We start from the raw sequence: 21,260 nt of genomic DNA, 5'->3' as shown, positions 1-21,260 counted from the left end.
TCAAAAGCCATTGCAATGGCCTTTCCAATGACCACTGTGAATGTCTATTAACTGAATTTTTGTATATTAATTGGATTTTCTTATACAAGTTGGTCATCTAAGTTTTAATCTTGTATTTTCATCATCTGGAACTAATCAGAATCAACATTTTAATTAAGATAAAGAGAATGGACTGAAGTTTAGTACATGTTAACAATTAACAAAGAGATAAAGAGAAACTTGGCTGTTTATAACACTGATTATAATGCAAGGAAATTGTCAATTTTAAACTACAATAGAAAACCATGAAACACTATTTAATATAAAATATAGCTATGAAGCTAAATCTTCACTCTGATGAGAATTCAAATATGTTTCTTCAAATGGTCTGATCTCAAAAGAAGTTCTTTTTATAACAGTTGCCTTCAATTATAGAAAAGGAAAGTAACTGTTTTCTTTTGGGGGGGGGAATAGGAAGCTGGGTGGAATGAAGCAGCAAGAAGTAAAGGTGCACAAGAGAGAAGCATGATTGACTGAGCAGATTCTTAGCTATTTCCTCAAGAAATACCAGATACTAATTCTGCCGGAAGCTCAGAAATAAGAGAACAAAGTGATTTTGGCCAGGTTTCATTTATTCTTAGCAGAGCTTAGACTTCAATTCAGAGAGTGCAATAACAGGGTAAGTAACTGAAGCCTGGCTTACTTCTGAAGGACTACAAGAAATGAATGAAGATACTATCAATACTGGAAAAATAGTATTTAGGGGAAATGAACCAACATCACATCCCCAGCTATTTATTTCAGAACTATTAAAGTTCAAAACTTTAGTACAGATTATTCACCCCTCTTCACTTCCCACTAAAATATGACTCGATCATCATTATTCTGCTGTGTATGCTTTGATCAATTTGTAGTACTAGAGGAACATTTAAGAAATACTTAATGAAGTCCATAGATCTTAAAGAGTTCTCACTCATGCTAAATTCAAGTGAATAAAAAGGATACTTCCAGAACTCTGTAGTGACTAGAAATTCCTATTTGACAGCAGTATGCTGCTGTTGAAACAACTGCTTTGTTAGAAATGGTGGCACTATTGTAGAATTAAGTCAAAAGCAGCAGACTGATGTACAAGACATAACTCTTGATATAAACAAGCTTAATGTATTAGCACAGAGAGAAAAACCAGTCAGAAAAATTTATGTGGGAAAGATGTTTTAAAACCAGGCACCTTTGCATTAACTGCTTGCATTTCATTTACTTGCCCATGTAATTGAAACCCCAAGCTGCAGTATTGTTCTAAACCAAAAAGTCAACGGTAAACAAACGTTGAATTAAATGGTAATGGATTCCGGTTTTATTACTTCACCAAACATCCTTTTCTCCCTTCTGATTTGCTCAACAGTTATGTCAGTGAACTATTCAAGCCACATTACTATGCCCTTTTACAAGCCTCCTACACATATTCCAGCTCTCCAATGATATTTTTCTGTTTCTTATTAAAAAATGGTTTTTAAGTCATGCAAGAGCTTAAAGTAAATGGGTAAAGAAGCACCTCCCAAGGAACAAAACAAGGTTAGAAGAGTTGCTCTAAAGCTAATCATAACTTTACATAATGCAGATTTATAGAAGGCCACTAAACGTCAACCTCTTGTTCAGCCCCTCTGATGTGCTCCTGCTTGGAAGGAAGAACACGCACATCAAAGTAACCGAGAGGTACATTTAGTACCACCAGTGAAGGACAAGGAACTGATAACCAACAAAACCATGTAAAGCAATAAACCGGAAAGATATTTAAGCATTGATTAGGAACAAACTGTGGTGGAGCAAAGTCCTTAAGGATAATCTGGTCTAGAATCCTGAAAGAGGATAGTATTAATCCCAGGCAAAATGAATTGGCAATACAGAGGTTATTAAAAAAAAAGTTTCAGGTCAAACACAAAATAACACAATCAGTAGGAAAAAACCAATTAGGTACTTGGTTTTCTTTTTATAAGTGCAGACAACTATCTCAAACTCCTGATGGGCTAAGGCAATTTCAGTTTTGCAATGTATTAAGTTCAATAATACACAACTGGTGAAGCAAACAAGGAAAGCATTTACAGCATATTACACCCTTTTCATGACCCACCACACCATTTTCTCTAAGGAGAGGATAAAAGCTGTTCGTGTAACAGTCAGCATAGTAAACATTTCAGTATCTAAGGCAAAAATAAACCAGCAGATTTCCAACGAACTTGCTCCTACATGTTTTGCAAAATTCTCCTTTTCCCCTCCCAGCAAAACCATTGCAAGTAACCAAAGAAATAGCATGACAGCTACTAACACATTATTCTGTGTTTTTACATCTTCCCTGGGTCACTTCACAACAGAGGGCTGCTTTGAAAGAGGACCAGAAGCACTGCATAAGAATGGCTACCCTTCCTGACCCAGCTCTGACAAAAGGGCATCTTGTCTCTCTATTGGGAAGGAACACAGGTGCAACAAACCCACACTACACACTGCAGTACAGCACAACGCCCTGATACAAAGAAAAACAGTGTTCACTTAAAGCCTCACACATCTTCTTTGCTTTGGAGAACATGTCTGCTCTAATGCAACGTAATTGTTATTGAAGCAACTTGGCTCTGTAGGCAGCTGGGAAAAGACATCCTTTTCTAAGCAAGAAAAGGTTCACAGGAAACACTTTTCATTCTTGTCTTTCAATTATTTTCCACCATCTCCTTCTGTTTCCTTTCAACATAAACAGGTTAACTAACCAGGTTTATATCTACTGCTGCTGAAATTAAGCTTGTCAGTAAAAAACTGTGTTTAACTCAGGCTTATAAATGAAAATACACACCTTCTTAGCAGTTCAGAGTTCTGTTGTCATCAGTGGACAATATCCATACTAAATGGATGCATTAGATCTGTGCATCTCTCTAGAATAGATCTCTATGCAGAGAAAGCTTTGCCGACTATATCTGGTCCAGGTCAGGCTACAGTGGGTTTAGCATCTTTTTTTTTTGACATTAAATAACCAACAACAAAATTATCTTTGTGATAAATTCCACTGAGTGCCTGAAGATTTATGGATTTGCTACAGAACACCTTAAAAACACAGCTGAGATGGTTAGTCAAAGGACCACCAATTGCCAGTAAAAAAGATCACGGTGCCTCTCATCAAATCAGTTCCAGAGTTTGTCACACAGAAAGAACACAAAGAGAAAGTTAGACAAAATTAATGCCATAACTAAAATTTACTGTCAATTTAGCAAACCCAAGCTAGTGGCTTCTGAAGACAGAAATGGCAGCAAAATTCTTCATTATGCCAAGACAAAGGAGATTAGATGGCAAAAGTTTAAAAATGACCTATCTGCTTGTTTTCCCCGCTTCCCCTTCCCTCATCCACCCTGATATCTTACCAGCTTTTGAACCTAAAAGGCTCCTATAACTAGCAGCTGGTTTTCCAACCCAGCACTCAGATCTCAGCATGCAGCCAGCAGCTGAAATGTAAAGTGAGTTTTCATTCACTTCCAATTTCTGCATACCATCCCTCTGCTTTTTAAGGCAAAGTTCAGACACATGAAAATAACAGAAGAGATCGAAGACACTGAGCCTTTAAAAAGCCACTGTTGCCTCACTCTTGATTCCCAACCCTGTGCTTTGGTCCTAAACAAGCACTCAATTTCCCTGGATACTAAAAATAATACTACCCCAGAAAGGAATGGTATCTATTTAGAAGATGTTTTTCATATCCATTGTCATTTTGTGGCAAGATGAAGTAAAAACAAGTGTATTTGTACTTTGTGGCATCTTCCACTTGAACACCCAGACACAAACAAAAGCTTCCCTGAAGACATGCAATAGTTTTTTTCCACCCCTGTGGTGCCTTTCAAATCACACTATTCTGAATGAACAGGAAAGTTAATTGGACTAGTTTCTTAAGAATTCAACATTAAAATGAGTCTCAGCTAGGCAGTAACTCTGAATCCAGAACACAATACTGTAATGAAACAAGGGACCACAAGATACTAAAGTATCTTCCAATCATATTTACCATACCACCCCCTATCAAAACACCCCCGTCCTATCTGTATCAACTCAAGTGTAAAAACAAGCAACTTATCAGCTTTAACAGCCATAAGTAACTTTTAAGGAAGAAGTATTATTCCTCACTGAAGATGTTCTACACAGATCAGAGTGAGAAAAAAGCTGAACTTCTTAGCTCTCCAACAAATGGAAGTTACAACTTGTATACAGACAGTTATGGGATAAAGGAAAGTTGATAAGCATTCACATTGAAGACTAACAGCTTATCATCTCCAAAGCTCACTTGACATCTTTGCAGCCTGAAATGTTAAAAAAACCCCAAAGCTAACCACAAAACAAAAACAACTACCATAACTACACGTCAGATATGGTGGGGTGTGTGGGCGCAACACAGTTCTCGAAATATCACTGAGAATTAGGCAACTATCAAGTACAGCCATGAATCAAGGGTGTATTTGCCTTCTCAAAGTCTGGAGCTCATTATACTATGTAGGGGCTACAGATGGTCCAAACTCATGATTAGCACTACAGAGTAGAAAAGGACAAGCAGTTAGGGAACAGCTCAAGTCCCTGCTGTCATCTCTTTCATTCCCTGGCCTATGAGGCTCTCACAGGTTTCAAATCAATGCTTTTTCAAAACAGTTTCTCTGCTGCAAGAGTAGTTAGTGCATTCCTTGAAAGCATTGCAACAAGTTGGCACAGCAGAGCAGTATTCTCATAGTACCTTGGGTGCTGGTGTTACTTAGCTCTCTCCTCAGGAACATATGATACTTCCAAATGCTATTGGAAGTGATTTTGAAAGATGATATTAATCTCAGTGAAACTCACATTACAGAAGGAGTGAAGCAATAGTAGACCAGAAAAGACACAACAACTACTTCAAGTGCTACTTCTTGTTGACAGCTTCCCTAAGAAACAACACATCCTAGTTAATCATAGCTTACTTCTCAACTCCACAAAGTTATCTGCACAAATCTCAAGAAGCTTGAAGGAATCTGGTACTATAGAAATGGTAAAGTCGAAGGAGGATAAATGTTACCCATGACAGTTTCTAACATAATTAAGCTGGATTGAGCAAATCACTTAATGTCCTCCCACACGGCCAGCCTTAATGCACCACTTTATCTTTTTGACTCAGGAGACAGACCTAGAAAGCTAGATATGCTCCTACACTTGCCCTTAATGCTTGGGAACCAAATCTGATGCTTTTCCATTCAACCTGAGCTTATCCTTCCTTCAACAACTGATATAGCTCACAAAGGCAATGACCAATCTCCACAGTATCACAGGTCTGCTTCACACAAAGCAACACACAACAACAAAACTCAGGATGGCAACAGAGACAGAGTACAAAGAAATTAGTATTAAGTAAAGCTTCATCATGAGGATCTTAAGATTGCTCTTCAAGAAAGCAAGAGACATTTTTCTCCAGTGTAATTTTTACTAGAACTGAATCAAGAGAAATTTGTGATGGAAGCATAAGCTAATGCAACCAAGTACATCATTTTACCTGCCATATAATTGTTGCAACTGCAAAGAGCATGCATAGGAAAACAATTACTGTTTTCTCCAAGTCACAAGATCTAGACACTAATTATTACTTCAGAGCAGATCTATAACATCTGTTTCTAGAGCAGTATGACTTAATCAAGTCATCCCATTTTCCACACTGGTATTTCTGAAAGTGAAGCAGGCAAAACAGTTCTAACCACAAAGATGTTGTTTAATACAGCTTAACAGGAGAGAAATTAAGTCAATTTCCAGGGAGTACATCACTTGATACTTCAGTATTTGCTCCTGCCTTCTTTGCCTCCTGCCATCTGTCAAATGAAGGAAACTTAGAGCACTAAACTAGAAAAAAAACATGACAGACTTGATAGAACCAGTTTCTAGTTTCACAATACAGTCATGTTTAATTATAATTCCAGGTCTCACTGGAAAAAATTAAACCTCAGTTGACTACAAGAATGAAATTGAGTGGTGGTCCAGCCTCATCCCCATAATGACCCTCAGTACCTTCTACCCCGCAGGCTAGTGCATGTGTATATCAGACACCATTTGCTTTGTCATGGTTAACTCCCTCTTTTTTCTTGCCTTTATTTTTAAATGCAAGCTTACATTCTTTGGGTTTCTCATTAAAAATCACCACCATCAACTCCTATGTCTGAAATGCACCTCAAACAACAGGAAGTACAGGGTAAGACTCAGCCTCTGCCAAAAACTTCCAGATTATGACAACCAACATGATAACGTACTTAATTAGTAGGCGACATTTCAAAGCTGTTGACTTGAACTTCTCTGCTTCACTTGACACATTTAGCTGAAGGCAAAAGCAGACTGTTTTCCTATTGGTATCTTGCACTAGAAGAGAATTCAAGTGTCCTTTCCACTGTACATCTTTCCTTTCCCCCAATAGTAAAACCAAGACTGACAAACACACTGAAGATTCATTTCTGCTAGTATAATCAGCTTCAAGGGTTTTTTGGTCTTGTCATTTTTACAAGTGCCTTCTATGTATGCTGTCAGTAAGAAAAAAAAAACTAAGATAAAAGAACCCAGAACAAGCAAAAAATAAACATAAAACAATGATACTATTTCCATGTGAGAAAACATGCAAAATGGCCAGCAACTCTTCTGTCCTGTCATTTGTGTTGAAAATATGATCAAGAAAAGAATTTTAAACACACTGCAATACACTTCCCACATGGTTTTGAGAAGAGCTTCAAGGTGTTATACAAGACTAATGCTGACAACAGAAGCTTCAGCTTTTGTTGTTAATATCCTGAGCAATTAATGCAACTCAGCAGGAATTTATTGCTCAGAATGGCAACTATCACATTGTAATTCCAGTCAGACATAAAAGTACCTGCTAATGTGCAACTGTGGCTTAACCCATTGCTAGAACCTGTTAACTACAAATCAAACAACTCCCTTGAAAGAGAGAGATGTGTGTGGAGAGAGAGTGCATGCACACTACCACGGGCATTGATACTGAAGAAAGTCTACACATTCTCCTTCTCTATGGTCTCACAAAATAAACTTGCAAGGAGTAAAATGGAAGAGTTGAGTAAGAAAGCTTGGAAAAGGGAGATATATCATGACAGCAACAGACACTGGGTGACCTGTGTCTGTAGAACACACACTGCTCAGGACAGTTCATTACTTATTCTGAACTCCAACAAAACAACAACAGCAAGATGACCAGTAGTAACAGTCATTTCTCCCAAATACCCTGCTTACATTACTCAAAGCATTGCACAAATAATCCAAAAGAAGACCAGAAGCCTTTTGTGTCCAATAGGTAGCAGCATCCTCTCTGCACTGAGTAAGCAGCAAGTGGCTTTCTGTGCAGCTACAGCATACTGGAAAGGAACAGAATTAGCCCTTTGAACATACAAATTTACATTACAGGGGGGGAAAAAAAAAAAATCACAAGTGGTTATTTTTTTAAAGAATAAAGTGCTAAGCTATTCTTATATGTTATTCTGTATTTTTCCAAATCAATATAGACTTGTCACATTGGCCTAGTGACTCGCTTTGCACTCTCAACCATCAGCTCCACCGATCAGCTGAGATACACAGGCTACCACAAGCCAGCCCACATGCCTCCATTTACACAGCCATGCTACATAAAGCTAGAGGTTAAGATACAGTCAAATTTAACTTCCCAGGAAAAAACTCAACTTAGAGCCACAACTTCCTGAAAACACTCAAATCCAAGTTAGCAAATAGACTACAAAATCTGTAATGATGTAGACCACAATTTGACCTCTATAGCTCACTTAACTAAGCCTGTACCAAGGATAGATCACTTAGCAGAACAGCTACTATTTCAGAAGCTTAAGATATACCCAGAAGGAGCAAGCTGCTACAGGAAGAGATCCAGACTAAGAAATATTGCCATCTCTCTGGAGAATGGAGCAGGGAAAAGGAGAAGGAGATGTGAAAAATGTTCCTTACCAGTTTGAAGTCTTGAATGCTGCAGATGAAATAGGGGGTGTTCGGCCGGCGGCTTTCAATATAGACACAATCTGTAAAAAAACCCCAAGGATTTTAAAATAAGGGAAATTAACTTGTGTACCTCCAATAAAGAACATAAAAACAAGATAAATTTAAAACCAGCTTAAGCTTAGACAGAGCCACCACTTCATTTGCATAACATGTAATTTATGTTATTTATGAGTGTGGTCTAAAAATAGAAACTAGATGCTTTATGATGATAAATAAGGGAAATAACTGCATAAAAATTTACTTTGATGTGAACAGACGTTTAGCTAGAAAAACAGAACTAAATCACATAAGACCATCCTGCATTTCGTTAATAAAAAAGACCAGGTCGCCACATATGAACCAAATCAAAATAAGACAGGAAAATAATCAGATATTGCATGGGCAGCTTGATATGGAGAACCTAGAACTAACATGTTTTCTCTTCTAATTGTGAAGAAAACCAAGAAACCAATCATAGATGAAATGCAGCAAACAATTAGATTTACCTCAGGGAAGGACTGGGCTTTCTCAAATTACATTTGAGATGACAGAAAGTAAGTAATTACGTCTGTTGGCTTTTGACAAGTGGACTCCACGAGGTTGCTGTAAAATAAGGTCTGTTGTGTCAAAAACAGTCGTGGCAATAACAGCAGCAAAAGCAATGCCTCAGAATAAAATTACAGCAAGGATGGGAAAGAAGTGCTTGATTAATGATAATGACCTTAGAAGTCAGAACATTCACACACAGCTTGCTAGAAGGCAAAGATGTTACTCCCAAAGCCAAACAGATTAAGAAAAGAGTCTTTATGATCTCCTTTTATGTTCAGATAGGTAATTCCTATTCAAAAAGGGAGACAAAAAGAACACTGGAGATTCATTCCTGGAATGGCCATGAATCTTTTCATGTTTCCACAGAAAAAAAAATCCAAAGTCGTGGAGTTTTACAAGACATGTTTCCAAATGTAACTAATCCCGTTTCATGTTTTACAATAGCTAAAAATCGTTCAAGACACATTTCTAGTTCTTATGTTCCACAAAAAGCACTCTTAAGGATGCACTGTCTTTGTTTACTGCAAGAAAACATCTTAATGAGAAAGAGAAATGCTTTATCAATAATTTGAAATCAGTCAAGCAGTCACACCCAGGAACACTATATTGTATTAGTATTCCACTAAGACACCAATATTTTCATTTTACAGGCAAGAAACTGTAATCAGAAATAGTCAGGTAACAGGCTGAGATGTCAGAGAGCTGTGTTTTGGAGTTTATTGGGTTGTATTCTACTTACACCAGAAGACATTATTTCTCTCCACCTCAGTGGTGAAGAGCAAGATAAAGAAAAGGAGTTGGAAATAGGTCTAACTTCTCTACCAGTCATTTAAAATTCAAGTGTGAAACTATTTCTTCTCCATCTTCCTTCTTTACACCTTTCCTTATCTTCCCAAACTCTTCTTTTCAGATTATCTCCACAAGTTTGCAAATAGGTATCTATTCTGTCCCATCTCAAGGCAAGGTAGCCAAGGTTTAAGAAAAACAACTAGTCCTAGAAGAATTACACCTGAAACTTAGTACACTGTATTTCAGATGCACAACTGTTCACCTACAGTATTCTTGTTACAGCCACTGCCATCAAATTGATACTTCAACTGCAAAACCAGGACACTCTTTTGCCCCCCCTCAACAGACTATAAAATCATCTCTACATACTAGTCTCAAATTAAGCCAGCTGATTGGTATAGCTAAAATTCCACATTCAATGGGAAGAATTCCAAAGAAAAGGTATTTCTCAGTTTTACAAGACCAATGATTTCCATCTAGACCAGCTGCTGCAACAGTGCACATGGATCTTTTAAAAGCTTGAAATAGTATATATGTAACCAACCATCAACAGCAGAACAACAGCAATCCATCTCACTTGTAACTCACACCGATGTCGTTAACTCTTCACTCAAAATCCTGAAAATTCCACAGGAGCCGCTAAGCCAGTCTCTCCTGGGGGTTAGTATCCAAACTACTAACACAGTCTCTTTGTCTCTTTGCATTGATACATTATGATTCACAGAATCACAGAATGGTAGGGGTTGGAAGGGACCTTAGAGATCATCTAGTCCCCCCCCCCTGCAGAAGCAGGGTCATCTAGATCAGGTCGCATAGGTATGTGTCCAGGTGGGTCTTGACCTCCAAGGAAGGAGCCTCCACAACCCCTCTGGGCAGCCTGCTCTATCTGTTTTTTTCAGAACTTTTAGCTATTTAACCATAACAAGGTATTCCTGAACCATTTTGTTATCCCAGGCTTCCTTGGCTAATCGTTCCATTCAGACATCCCTCTACTCAAAGCAGCTGCTCAGTATCCCCCCGAATCCTCCGTTTACATGATGTTCCACCATTCATTCGCAGGAAGTTTTTCAGGATTCACTGGGGAACGTGTATAAAAAGCTACAAGATTTCAGATATAGAAAACACCACCACTTCCAAGATTTTATTCTTAATATCACAGTTTTGTAAGCCTCGTTCTCTGAGTGTTATCAGACAGCACACAGAACAAACAGCTAAGCATCCCTCTGAAATGGCTGACACAAATGTAAGAGAATCTGGCATCTACTATGGATAAAGCAAACATGTTGACTCACTAGTATATTGCCTTTAAGTAAGGCGCTGCTGGCTGCCTGCCAAGATTTGAAACAAAGATGACATCCAGTTAAGATGTCTCCAAAGCAATAGGGGCCATATAGATAAGAAAACAAGTTAATCCAGATGCAAAGCAATGTCACAAAAGCACAAGAAACTGGAAATATGCCAGAAGGAGAACATTTATGGATACAATCACGTTAGCAACTCAAAACTCACCATGAAGAGCAATCACTTTTACTTACCAGAAATCCAGAGACAAATACATGATTTTGAAGCACAGCTTCAATGGGGACCCAAGCAACAAATTAAAAATGCATATCATTTTTCTAATGCAACAAACCTCTGTAGGCAAAACTTATGCCCATGAAAACCCCTTAGCACACTGGAATGTGCTACTGTAGGTTTTCCCCTCACACACTGATCACACTCTGGAATGTTTTTAGCTGCAGACAACTTGTGCTTAGACTCGAAGAACTTGAGTCAATACTCACCAGTAATACTCAGATGCTTTGTTTCCAAGCAACTATTGCCACTTTGTGACTACTAGAGAAAGATGCCCCATTTGCCATAAAGCAACAGCTAAAATCACCAAATAAGGATGCTCCTCACACAGACAAGTTAACTTCCTTCCCATTTTTTTAGTGATCAGCAGGTTTATATAAAATGAGTGACATGTACTCTCTTTACACCAAATGGAAGTCCAAAGCCTGAGGCTGTTTGTCAGCCTAAAATACAATGAAGCCATATAGACTCTCCTTTCAGACAAGTGAAATAAATTCTCAACAGTTATTTCAACACATACATTTCAGACATTGGGTTGCTCTTGCAATATTCATTTCTACCAACTTTAACACTCAACCCCTACCACGGAAAAAGCAAAAATTGAGATGACCATAAACTTCCTAATTTAAATACATCAATGACTGGCTCAAGGTCATGTCCACTCAAGTTGCTCTACAACTCCTAGTCCCCAGTTTTCCAAGAAATACTATCCAATACTCAATTTTACTCATCTAATTTTCTTTTCCTGTCACTTGCAAGGTAGTGATAACCTATTTCTCTTAGCCTTTCTGTACTCTGTCTACCTCCAAATCCTTCAAAAGTCTCCATCCTTTCTCAGCCAGTTTTTCTATTACAATTGCATCAACAACTACATTCTGTGTTAGCTGCTCTGTCATCTGCAAAGAGTACTTGAAAACTGAACTCAAGGATGTGTTTCATTAGACAAGGCTCATGGCCCTCTTAGTAGACAGAATCATACCACTGATAGAAAATGAAAGATGCCCTTTTATCTACACCATCTTGGTGAAAAAAAATCAGCAAAATTGAGAAACTGCTGTGAACTAACCAATAGCATGAAGGAATCAAATGGCTCTGAACATCCTTACATGCTTACCAAAGTATAAGTTAACTTCTTTTACTGTTTCTAACATAATTAAGTACAATCATCCCGATATCATCCTGCATTTATAGGAAGTGCAAATGTGAAGCAGGTAACCACACTGCCAATGGGTGTGCTATACACTCACACTCTGGCCTTGATCTTGCTGTGAAGAAAGCCAAGTGTTAACTTCCAAGGGCCACCTCATTCAAGTTAACCAACTGATTTGCTACACCTCAGAGTTTACTGGTGATGAACTAGGAAACTCTCCAACAGGAAAACAGTTAAAATAGGGGCTTGCCTTTCCATTATTTTTGCCACTACAATGGTCAAATAAAGAAATCTTAACATCTCTGCACATCCAGTGGGACTCACTGCCTGTCTCCAACCAGGAGTGCATTGCTTACTTGTCTATTTCGTGTCAAATGTCCCACTGGAGATGAAGCAAGGTCTACAACACATGGCACTGAGCCATTATGCCTTTGGGCTTGTGATAGTCACCAGATGTGCCCTAGTTCTGAAGGGATACATTAATATTCCCATACTAAAAGCTGCTTTTAAAAATAGAGCTTCAATACATGGACTTAAAGATCTTCAGGGGAAACACCTCACTGTTCTGAGCACATGAACTTTTATCAGCTTCAATGCTGCAGTTCATGGAGTAACCATTTCACAACCAGAACTCTTTTATGTTTAACCTAATGAGTCAACACTTGCGTCATCCAAGAAACAAAGCCTTAGGCTCTATGCACAGCTCCATGCTTCCACAGGAAAGAAATTTCTTGAAAGCCATTGTCTACAACCACTTGACAGTCCTAAGTTCAGACTTCATACTGCAGCTGTAAACAACCAGAGTTCCAAGATGTACACACATCCCAGTACCTTATTGGATTATGAATTCTTTCCCTGATTTTGCTGTCCTTCAGACAGTCCACATTACAGGTTTTGAAAATCAGTATGGTAGATGTGTAAGAAACTCTACTATTAGCAATCTGAGTACAACTTAGAGGAGCTCATCAGACAGCAAGTTTACATAGTTCATCCATCAACTCTTCTATTGTCACAACCAACCAGACCAATCAGGCTCGTGTAATCAGTAGTAAACACATGCTCTATATTCAACCACTCAGTGTGCTAAAGAACCATAATTCAGGAGTACTTATCCCTGCAGCATACATGTACCTTCCTGTTTCACATCCACCACTTGAACTTTGTATTGAGGTAGCACTTAGCCCAACACACTCAGTAAGTCGACAGATTCAGTCGCACCACAGTCCGAAGCCGTGCGATGGATCTGAGAAGCTGTAAAGAGTGCCAGGCAAGCCCTGCAGAAGTGGTTTGTTTCAGCAGAAGCATTCTGATTCAACAAGAAAAACAAATTAGTACTGGGTTTTGAGATAGACCCAAATTCTTTGGGAGACAGTGTATTTTATTTACAGTTACCTATGTAAGAGGGAAGGAGAAGCTTTTTTATGTGTGTATATATCCTGCAAACAAGTTATGAGATAGGCAAATCATTAAAGGATGTTTGCATCCCAGAATTAAAGGATATTTACATTCCTCCATTCTGGTGTCTAAAATTAAAAGGCTTAGTTGTCCCAGTAGCTTCTGCCAACCAATGAGCAAGCATGATCAGGCAATACTCTTTTGTTCTCCAGAAATACCTCTGCTCAAGCCAAAACTAGTGGGAATCTCAAGCAGCAGGGTTCTTCATTTCAGTTTCTCAGGTAAATGCCATAATCCTTCACCATCACCATTCAGAACAGTTCAAAACAATTAGGAGCACGATACTAGCAGTTACAGATCATTATCAACCTTGTGGTACCTTGGATGAGAAAAATGTTTGCAAGATCCAATGAATTCTAAATGTTCAAGTCTGAATTAGCCTGTATTCCAAATATAGGACAAAACACCAATTCCTTGAAAACCAAGGTCAATAATAGAAACAGACCTCTAACTACAGCAATACATTTGGCATGATGGTTAGTAACAAACCCAGAAACACGGGGAGGAATGCATTGGGAATGACAAATGCATGGTTTTAAGTAGAAAAATATTACCACTGACAGGTAGGGAACTAGACGGTTGCCTCTCTTCCCCCATATGGCTGACAACAAACAAATTGCTAGTCTGATCTTTTAGTGTCACTTCCTGCTGAGCAGATTTCAAGCAACGCTGCTGGCTCCTTGTCAGAAAACAATGTGCTAGAGCCCTGTTCTGCAATAAACGGTTCAACCAATTTACTGTGTTCATTTGAAACTCACAGGAGTAGTCCCAATACTCAGACTATAGTTCTTATTTGGCAAATGATTTTATTATAAACGGGTATCATAGTGAATCCATTTTCTTTAAGGGGTTTTTCTGCTGTTTAATGGACTGTCAGTATAATTTAGATTTCATCTATTTAAACCCATTCAAGCCTGGATCCTGATTGTACAATAAATGGAACATATTTCTATTCAACAAAATTAATGACAGCTAATTGTAGTCTGCACTTCCCCATTTTGTAAAAGCAACTGCTCTGCAGTTCAGGCACCCAGCTACATCATTTCCCACACCAATTATTTTCCTGCGCTCCTCATGCGTGTCCACAACACTGTACAAGATGCAAACATACTTTGTTCAACAATTTTGGTACAGAGCAAACATTTTCTTACAGAAAGTACTGTTACCAAAAAAATGCCACACTGAAAGCAAAGACATGGTACATACTCAGTCACTAACTCATGCTAAGGTCTTGGAACTCTCTTTCAATTAGACACATGAAAAAGCACAAGGGATTAGGAATAAGAACGCAGGACACTAAGAAAACACTCAGCTAAGTAGTCCAAGAGTTCCTTCTTTGGCAACAAACAAGCTTTACTGCAAACATAACATTTAAACAAGTCTTCTCTGATCTTTTAAGGTCACAGCAAGCTTTTGCTGCAGGTGTAACACTTGCTCTCAATACCTCTCACTGATTTTTTTTACAAATGCCTACACAGCCACCTGGCTCTCAAATCTGAACTGGAGGTAGTCCAACCGCTCTTCACAGACATTTCTTTCTGAAGCACTGTGGAAGAAACAAGAGATGAGCAGCACCACAGATGTAGTACATGGCTACATGACCTCCCTTTTTTAGATACCCTAAACTTTTTTTTCCCCTACTAAAAAATCATCCTCAATGTGCAAATTACACATTGCACAATGTGCAATGTGCTTGAACAACAGCTACAGATAGTTTCTTAGACCTTAAAAAACAAGCATTAATAACATGCCCTATGAACCATTGGAAGTAGTCACAGCCTACATGAAATGAATTGAACGATCTCAACAATGTCTTCAAACAGTGCATGCAATTAGTCAATGCACAGGAAAATCTGGAAAGATTAAGGGATCCAGATTCTGTGTCAGTGGAGAGCCAAAGTCTTCTCATGCACTTTCCATTCACTTGTGTTTCTCAAGTTTTGTTAACAAACCAATGGTGACATTAGAAGTAGTCAACTGAATAGGCTGGCCCATGAAGCTGTGCTTTCTGTGAAAACTGGCATCTCTTCATAGCTTAGAGTTTAAGGAGTTCTGTTGGACCCTGTGTAATAATAACTCCCTGCTCTGACTGGCAAAAGCAGCACACCAAGAGGACTTGGAAGAGAAAATTCTATTCCCCAGCTCACCACAAACACCAAACGGTTGCTTAACTTCTCTCCCTCAGCTACCCTTTTAGTAACTGAAGTGCAACACACTACAACACCCAATCAAAAGATGGATGGGTTTTATTTGTGCAGCCCTCAACTAAAAAAAAACAGCCACAGCCATAAGTATTTCCCTAGTAACTGCCCCATCACTTCATCTTCCCAATTAAAAAATAATGGATCAACAGTAAGATATTGGTGCCATCCTGAAGAGAAACACATGTTCATATGAGGAAAACTGTGTAACGTGAGTGAGGATTATTTCCACAGAACACTGTACTTCCAGCAGCCTGTTCCCTCAGCCTGCTGTGATGCAAGTAACACACACCACCATCAAGTAAATTTATGTGATCATCTCCCTATCATCTGCTAACTTGATATTCACCTACTTGCAAATATCTAGCAGCACTGAAAAAAGTTGAATTGAGAAAAAATTCACTATGTGTTTTCTGAAACTGGAAGTACTTCCATACTGTTAGAATTTGTAACTACTTCTGAGATGCTTTTTATACAGAACAACTTAGTGCAGCAGCTCTAAAGCTGCTCCTACAGATGTTCATTTATTTAGTTTCAACACTGCTATGTTACCTTTCTTCCTTCATTTCAAAGCATAACCACAGAATCACAGAATGGTCATGCCAACACGCTAGTCAGGTGATTACAGACAATATACATGCTTCAGGAAGGAAAAATCCCTGCAATTTCTCCTCACCACTAAAAAGACAGGAGCACCATCACCACAGTAAAAGACACAAATCAAAGGAAAATGAATACATGGCTACATTCAGGTGTATTTATTTTCTAAGAAAGAAAGTAATGGTAACATTACAGAGAAAGTCTTATCTATAATTCTCCACTTGCACAATTCATCTGCTATGAAAACACTATCACAATTTCACACAGCAACAAAGACAACATAAAAAACTACCTGTTAGAGTAAAGCTGGCTAAGCAATGTTCCCAACCCCAGATACCAGCCTCCCCACTTCTTGGTACCCTCACCTCTTTAGCATGGTTCTGCATGATTTATACACAGAAGTCAAACAAAGCCAGAGGAATCCATTTGCTAGATCAACTTTGATCTGCACTTAAGACTACGTCTGTCAAGCACCAACAGCTGTCTATATGCAGAGCAATGCCTGCCACATTTAAGAGTAAATATTTAAACTAAGTAAATGCATCATCTTTTTTTTCCCCGTGGTTTGACTTATGCTTACTGCTCATAGTAACAGCACAGGGACACAGTATCAGTTATACACAGATAAGTAGTGAATTTATGCTGTTATGTAGCCTTGATTATTTTCTGCACTTAGTATTACTCACCTACTCACCTGACCTCTAAAAACCACACTTTCAATAAAATCTGAAATGCTGAGAATAAAAACTAATTACAACTGCTGTTACATTCAATAGTACAGAACAACAAGCTTCAGCTGCATGGAGAAATAAATAGTTCTCTATCAACTTGAATTGACTTCAAAGGAAATCCTTCTGTGATGCTTTTACATATTCTTATAGACTGTTATGCATTTTGTTAACTCTTCTGACATGTTTTGTGACTCATCTACTAATACAGGCCTTTGCTTTTTTTTTTCCCCCTTCTTTTAATTACTGAATAAGGAACCAGCAAAGAATGCCTTTGTTTCCATTGAAATTAAACTCTTTAAGATAATATCTTGTAAAAAAATTAGTATTCACATATATTGAAAGACTGAAAACACAGTAGTGTAAGTGTGAAAAACAAAGGAACTCTTACAAACACATTAGACAGCTCCTGGGGTTATTCCTATTTACAGAAGCTGAAAGTCTGTCACTGAATATCTGATTATCTCAATGACCTAGTATCACAATGGTAACAGACTTACAAAAGGGCAGAAAAAACAGAATATACGCCCATGTCAACTACAAAGCTTTGAGGGAAGACCACACATACAAAAACATGCATCTCCACGATAAACTTGGTCAATCCACACCATGTGGTTCAGAAAACAGGGTGGCCAAAGACCTTCCCGAATCCAAATGTACAACCAAAAATAAGAAAAAGTCATTTTGTCACCTTTTTTTCCTTCTGCCCAAGGATAAAATTCAGATCTCACAACTTCCCAGAAACTGACTGTCCCTCGTGCCTCTCCCGACATTTTAGCAATCTGAACAGCACTTGCCAGAAACTCAAGGTTTATAGAACTAATTCATGTTCACATTATATGTATTCTTACATTTAATTCTGGCATGGCCCTCAGCCATGTTCCCTCAGCTGGTAAAGCTGTCAGAATGACTAGAAGGCAGCACCAAGAACAATGACAAACACATGCATCAATGTCAAATACAAAGTAATCACTGTCAGGGTGTGAGTCAAATTCCTGCATTTCAATTTCACCAGCATTCCACTCCAATACCAGTGTACCACTTATTAACAAAGTAAATAGAGGAGGCTTTTGTTTGGTTTTTTATATCTATTTTTTAAAGCTGATGAAGGTTTGTAGATTAAAACAAACAGTTCAGCCTTTTTTTCCCCACTTACAAACACACACCAGCATATTATAATAAAGAAAACATTTAACAAATAATTATGCCAGCAAAAAAATAAAGCTTAGAAATTCACAAGTCCTAATGCTTGCTTTCTAAGCAAATACACAGTGGATTTTAAGATGGTCAGAAGAAACCTCAGCCTGACTAGATCTTCACTAATATCATCCTGGTTCCGCTGTGACTGGAACTCCACTGGCCATATAGCACAGGACACTTGCAACTCAGGCCTGCAGATCCCCATAAAAGATGACTGACTTGCTGTCTTCTGCTATTTTCTCATTGTGACAGTGCAATAACCCAACACCTGCAGGCTTCAAATCTGAGACACTGCAAGCTATTTCATAGGTTATGAAATGCTGTCTTTGAAAAACGGCCACATACTCGACGATCACAGAACGTATCCAAGTGAGAAGTATGGAAGATCTCACTTTGATACATTTGGTGACAACTGAGCAGCAGTATTTCACAACAGTGCACCCGACCTGCAAATTCAGTCTCTCTTCCCTTCTCTGATGCCTGTCCAGATAGCAGCTGATGGGGTTATGGTGCCTCCTAACCAGCGCTCAGGGACAGAAATCTAAGAGAACTTTCAAGTGATATCAACCTATAAATCCAGAGGAGTTAGCACTCCACTCAAGCTACATTTTCCAGCAGCAATATTTCACTTTCACCCTAGTGACAGTGATTTCTTATATTTTAAAGAAGACCAACTAAACCAAGATGCTTTAAAACTGTCCCAAACAGTGTTTGACTAAAACATCTCAAAGTGTCAGACACACATCCCTGGTTTTTTGTGTAGTGGGCCAGATGTTCCAGGATTCACATACAGCTAAGTCAGACTCTTCCCCTGTACCATACCACATACCAAACCACATTTTCCATTCTAACACTCTGCATCTCTTCTTCCAGCTTCACACATATCTTGAAACTCCTGGAATAAAGATGCTCTCATGTAAGCCATTCCAAAGCAATTACTAGAAAAGAATGAAGTCCTATACTGCACTACTCTCCCTACAGAAGCATTTCACCTTGTATTGCCTAATGTTGATTCCTCTTACTGATATGCTGTTTATATTGCTACTGATGTCACTGTAGAAACAGATCCTCATAAATCCACTTAATTCCTGCAGATCCTTTTAAATGTTCCTACTTATGCAGGGCAAACAATATTATCCTCATCTCCAGGTGACGTATTAAGTCATCTGTTTTCCAGAGGCTCTAAATCAGACTTCTATCCAAAGTATCTGGAGTCCAGCATTTAAGGGGCCATCACGATGACATTACAGTCATCACAGTAGTAATAATATATTCAGTATTAAGTTCTGTGACTTTAATACAGTAATACTCCTTCCTGAGATGTTTAAAAGACAGAGTTCAAGGGGACAAGGACCATAGAGTTTCCTCCACCAAGAACGCTATGCATTAGTTCAGAGCCAGAGAACAAAAGGTAATGGGGTAATAGAGATCACTACTTAGCCAGTTATTATTTTGATGCAGATATTTTTGCTAAATACATTTTATAGAATCCCATTTGATTTCCTAGAAACAATTTCTGGGATCACAAACAAAATCTCCATGTTCATGGACAAGCTGAAAACACACAAGAAACAAGAACCTGATATGTAGTTATTTTAAGACTTCAAGTAAGTTGTTGCACCCCAGAAGAGAGAGGAAAACCCAGGTTCTCTGGAGTAGTATCATCACTGTCTGCTTCATCTTTCATTGAAGTGTCCAGAAATGTAAAGTTACTGACAATACTATTTGTTTTCCACCACTTACCTACCTCTTCAAGACAGGCAAGTCACACAAAAAGCCATTATATGCTCAACAGTGTTTGGAGTAGCATGGCACTTCGAAAAAACCTGGACAGCTCTTCCAAAAGCACCTGAGCCACTTAAGTCCAGTACAAGACATTGACAGCCATATGACTGACAGCACTTGGGTACATTCTTCTATACAGAATACTATACAGGGAGACCAATTGTCTAACCCAAACAACAGATGTAGCTATAAAGTCTGGTTTGCACAGCAGAGTATCAAAGTATTCAAATTGGCTTACAGTCTGACAATCAAAAGAGTAGAGCTGCAAAAAAAAAACACCCCACATTACAAAACAAGACCACCAGTTTTAGAGTACACCCAATTAGCAGCCATGTGTTAAGCATATTGAATGTGCATACAAACGGTATGGGAAATCAACCCTGCCACACAGTGCTGTGTGTTGGCAAATGCCAGTAGGATAGAAAGGAATCAATCTGTGCTAGAAATGGAAAGAAATTTAGCATTAAATAATCTAAATGAACCTAAGAAGAGAAAAGTGTTACTCGAAAAATTCTGTATCATTGCCTTGTGCTAAGGAAGCCTGCAAGTAAATATGAACACATATAAAAGTTGATTTGTTACCATGACAGTCATTTCAACAGAAGTAAGGTAAGAACTGTGAGGGGGAAAAAAAAGAAGAAACTCAACTCTCAGATTAAATTTAGAAGGAAATGGTAGAGAGGTTGTAGAAACAGAGGACAGATGGGGAAGTGGGCCAACAAGCTTTTAGGATAGGGCTGTGTGATTTCCAATAAAGCAGAGAAGATTAATTGCAGAATGTTTTCTAACCTCTACTCAAATTTTAATACATTGTTTAAAGCTATGCATGTATTCATTATACCTATGCAAATTATTAAGAACAGTATTTATATAGTAACAATACAGTGTAACCTTTCATTTGAAAAATATTTAACGATCTTGATTATTTATTTACAGTTTGCTATTACTCAGATACAGCTGCTGAGCTCAGCACAGAATAAAGTAACGTGAACTATTGGATTAAGTACCACACAGCCACAGGGTAAAATAAACACAGAACAAGATTTTAACCAAGGACTTCACAGTAAGAAAATGCAGACCTTGAACGTTCATCCATATCAGATAAGAGTATTTAAGAGAAAGAATCAAATGAACGGAAAGGATTTCTTTTACTTAAAGCCTAAGAGATGTAAGCTCAAGACAGCTATCCATTCTGCACACACCTTCAATTTTCATCTTTCTAATCCTTGC

At 38.3% G+C, this 21,260-nt stretch overlaps 1 protein-coding gene across 4 annotated transcripts in view; it reads right to left on the bottom strand.

Annotated features, from left to right (window-relative positions):
• Positions 1–21,260, bottom strand: part of RERE (arginine-glutamic acid dipeptide repeats) — a 202,080-nt gene that overhangs the window by 121,289 nt on the left and 59,531 nt on the right. For all 4 annotated transcript variants that reach the window (XM_062012752.1, XM_062012756.1, XM_062012754.1 and 1 more), the window contains exon 3: positions 7,969–8,039. In XM_062012752.1, coding sequence (XP_061868736.1) covers positions 7,969–8,039 — 71 coding nt within the window. The remainder of the gene's footprint in view (positions 1–7,968; positions 8,040–21,260) is intronic.

Source organism: Colius striatus, chromosome 21, assembly GCF_028858725.1.
Source record: "Colius striatus isolate bColStr4 chromosome 21, bColStr4.1.hap1, whole genome shotgun sequence".
In the NCBI taxonomy this organism is placed as follows: Eukaryota; Metazoa; Chordata; class Aves; order Coliiformes; family Coliidae; genus Colius; species Colius striatus.
Note: the sequence above shows the minus strand (reverse complement) of the source record. Positions and strands in the feature narration are given on the sequence as shown.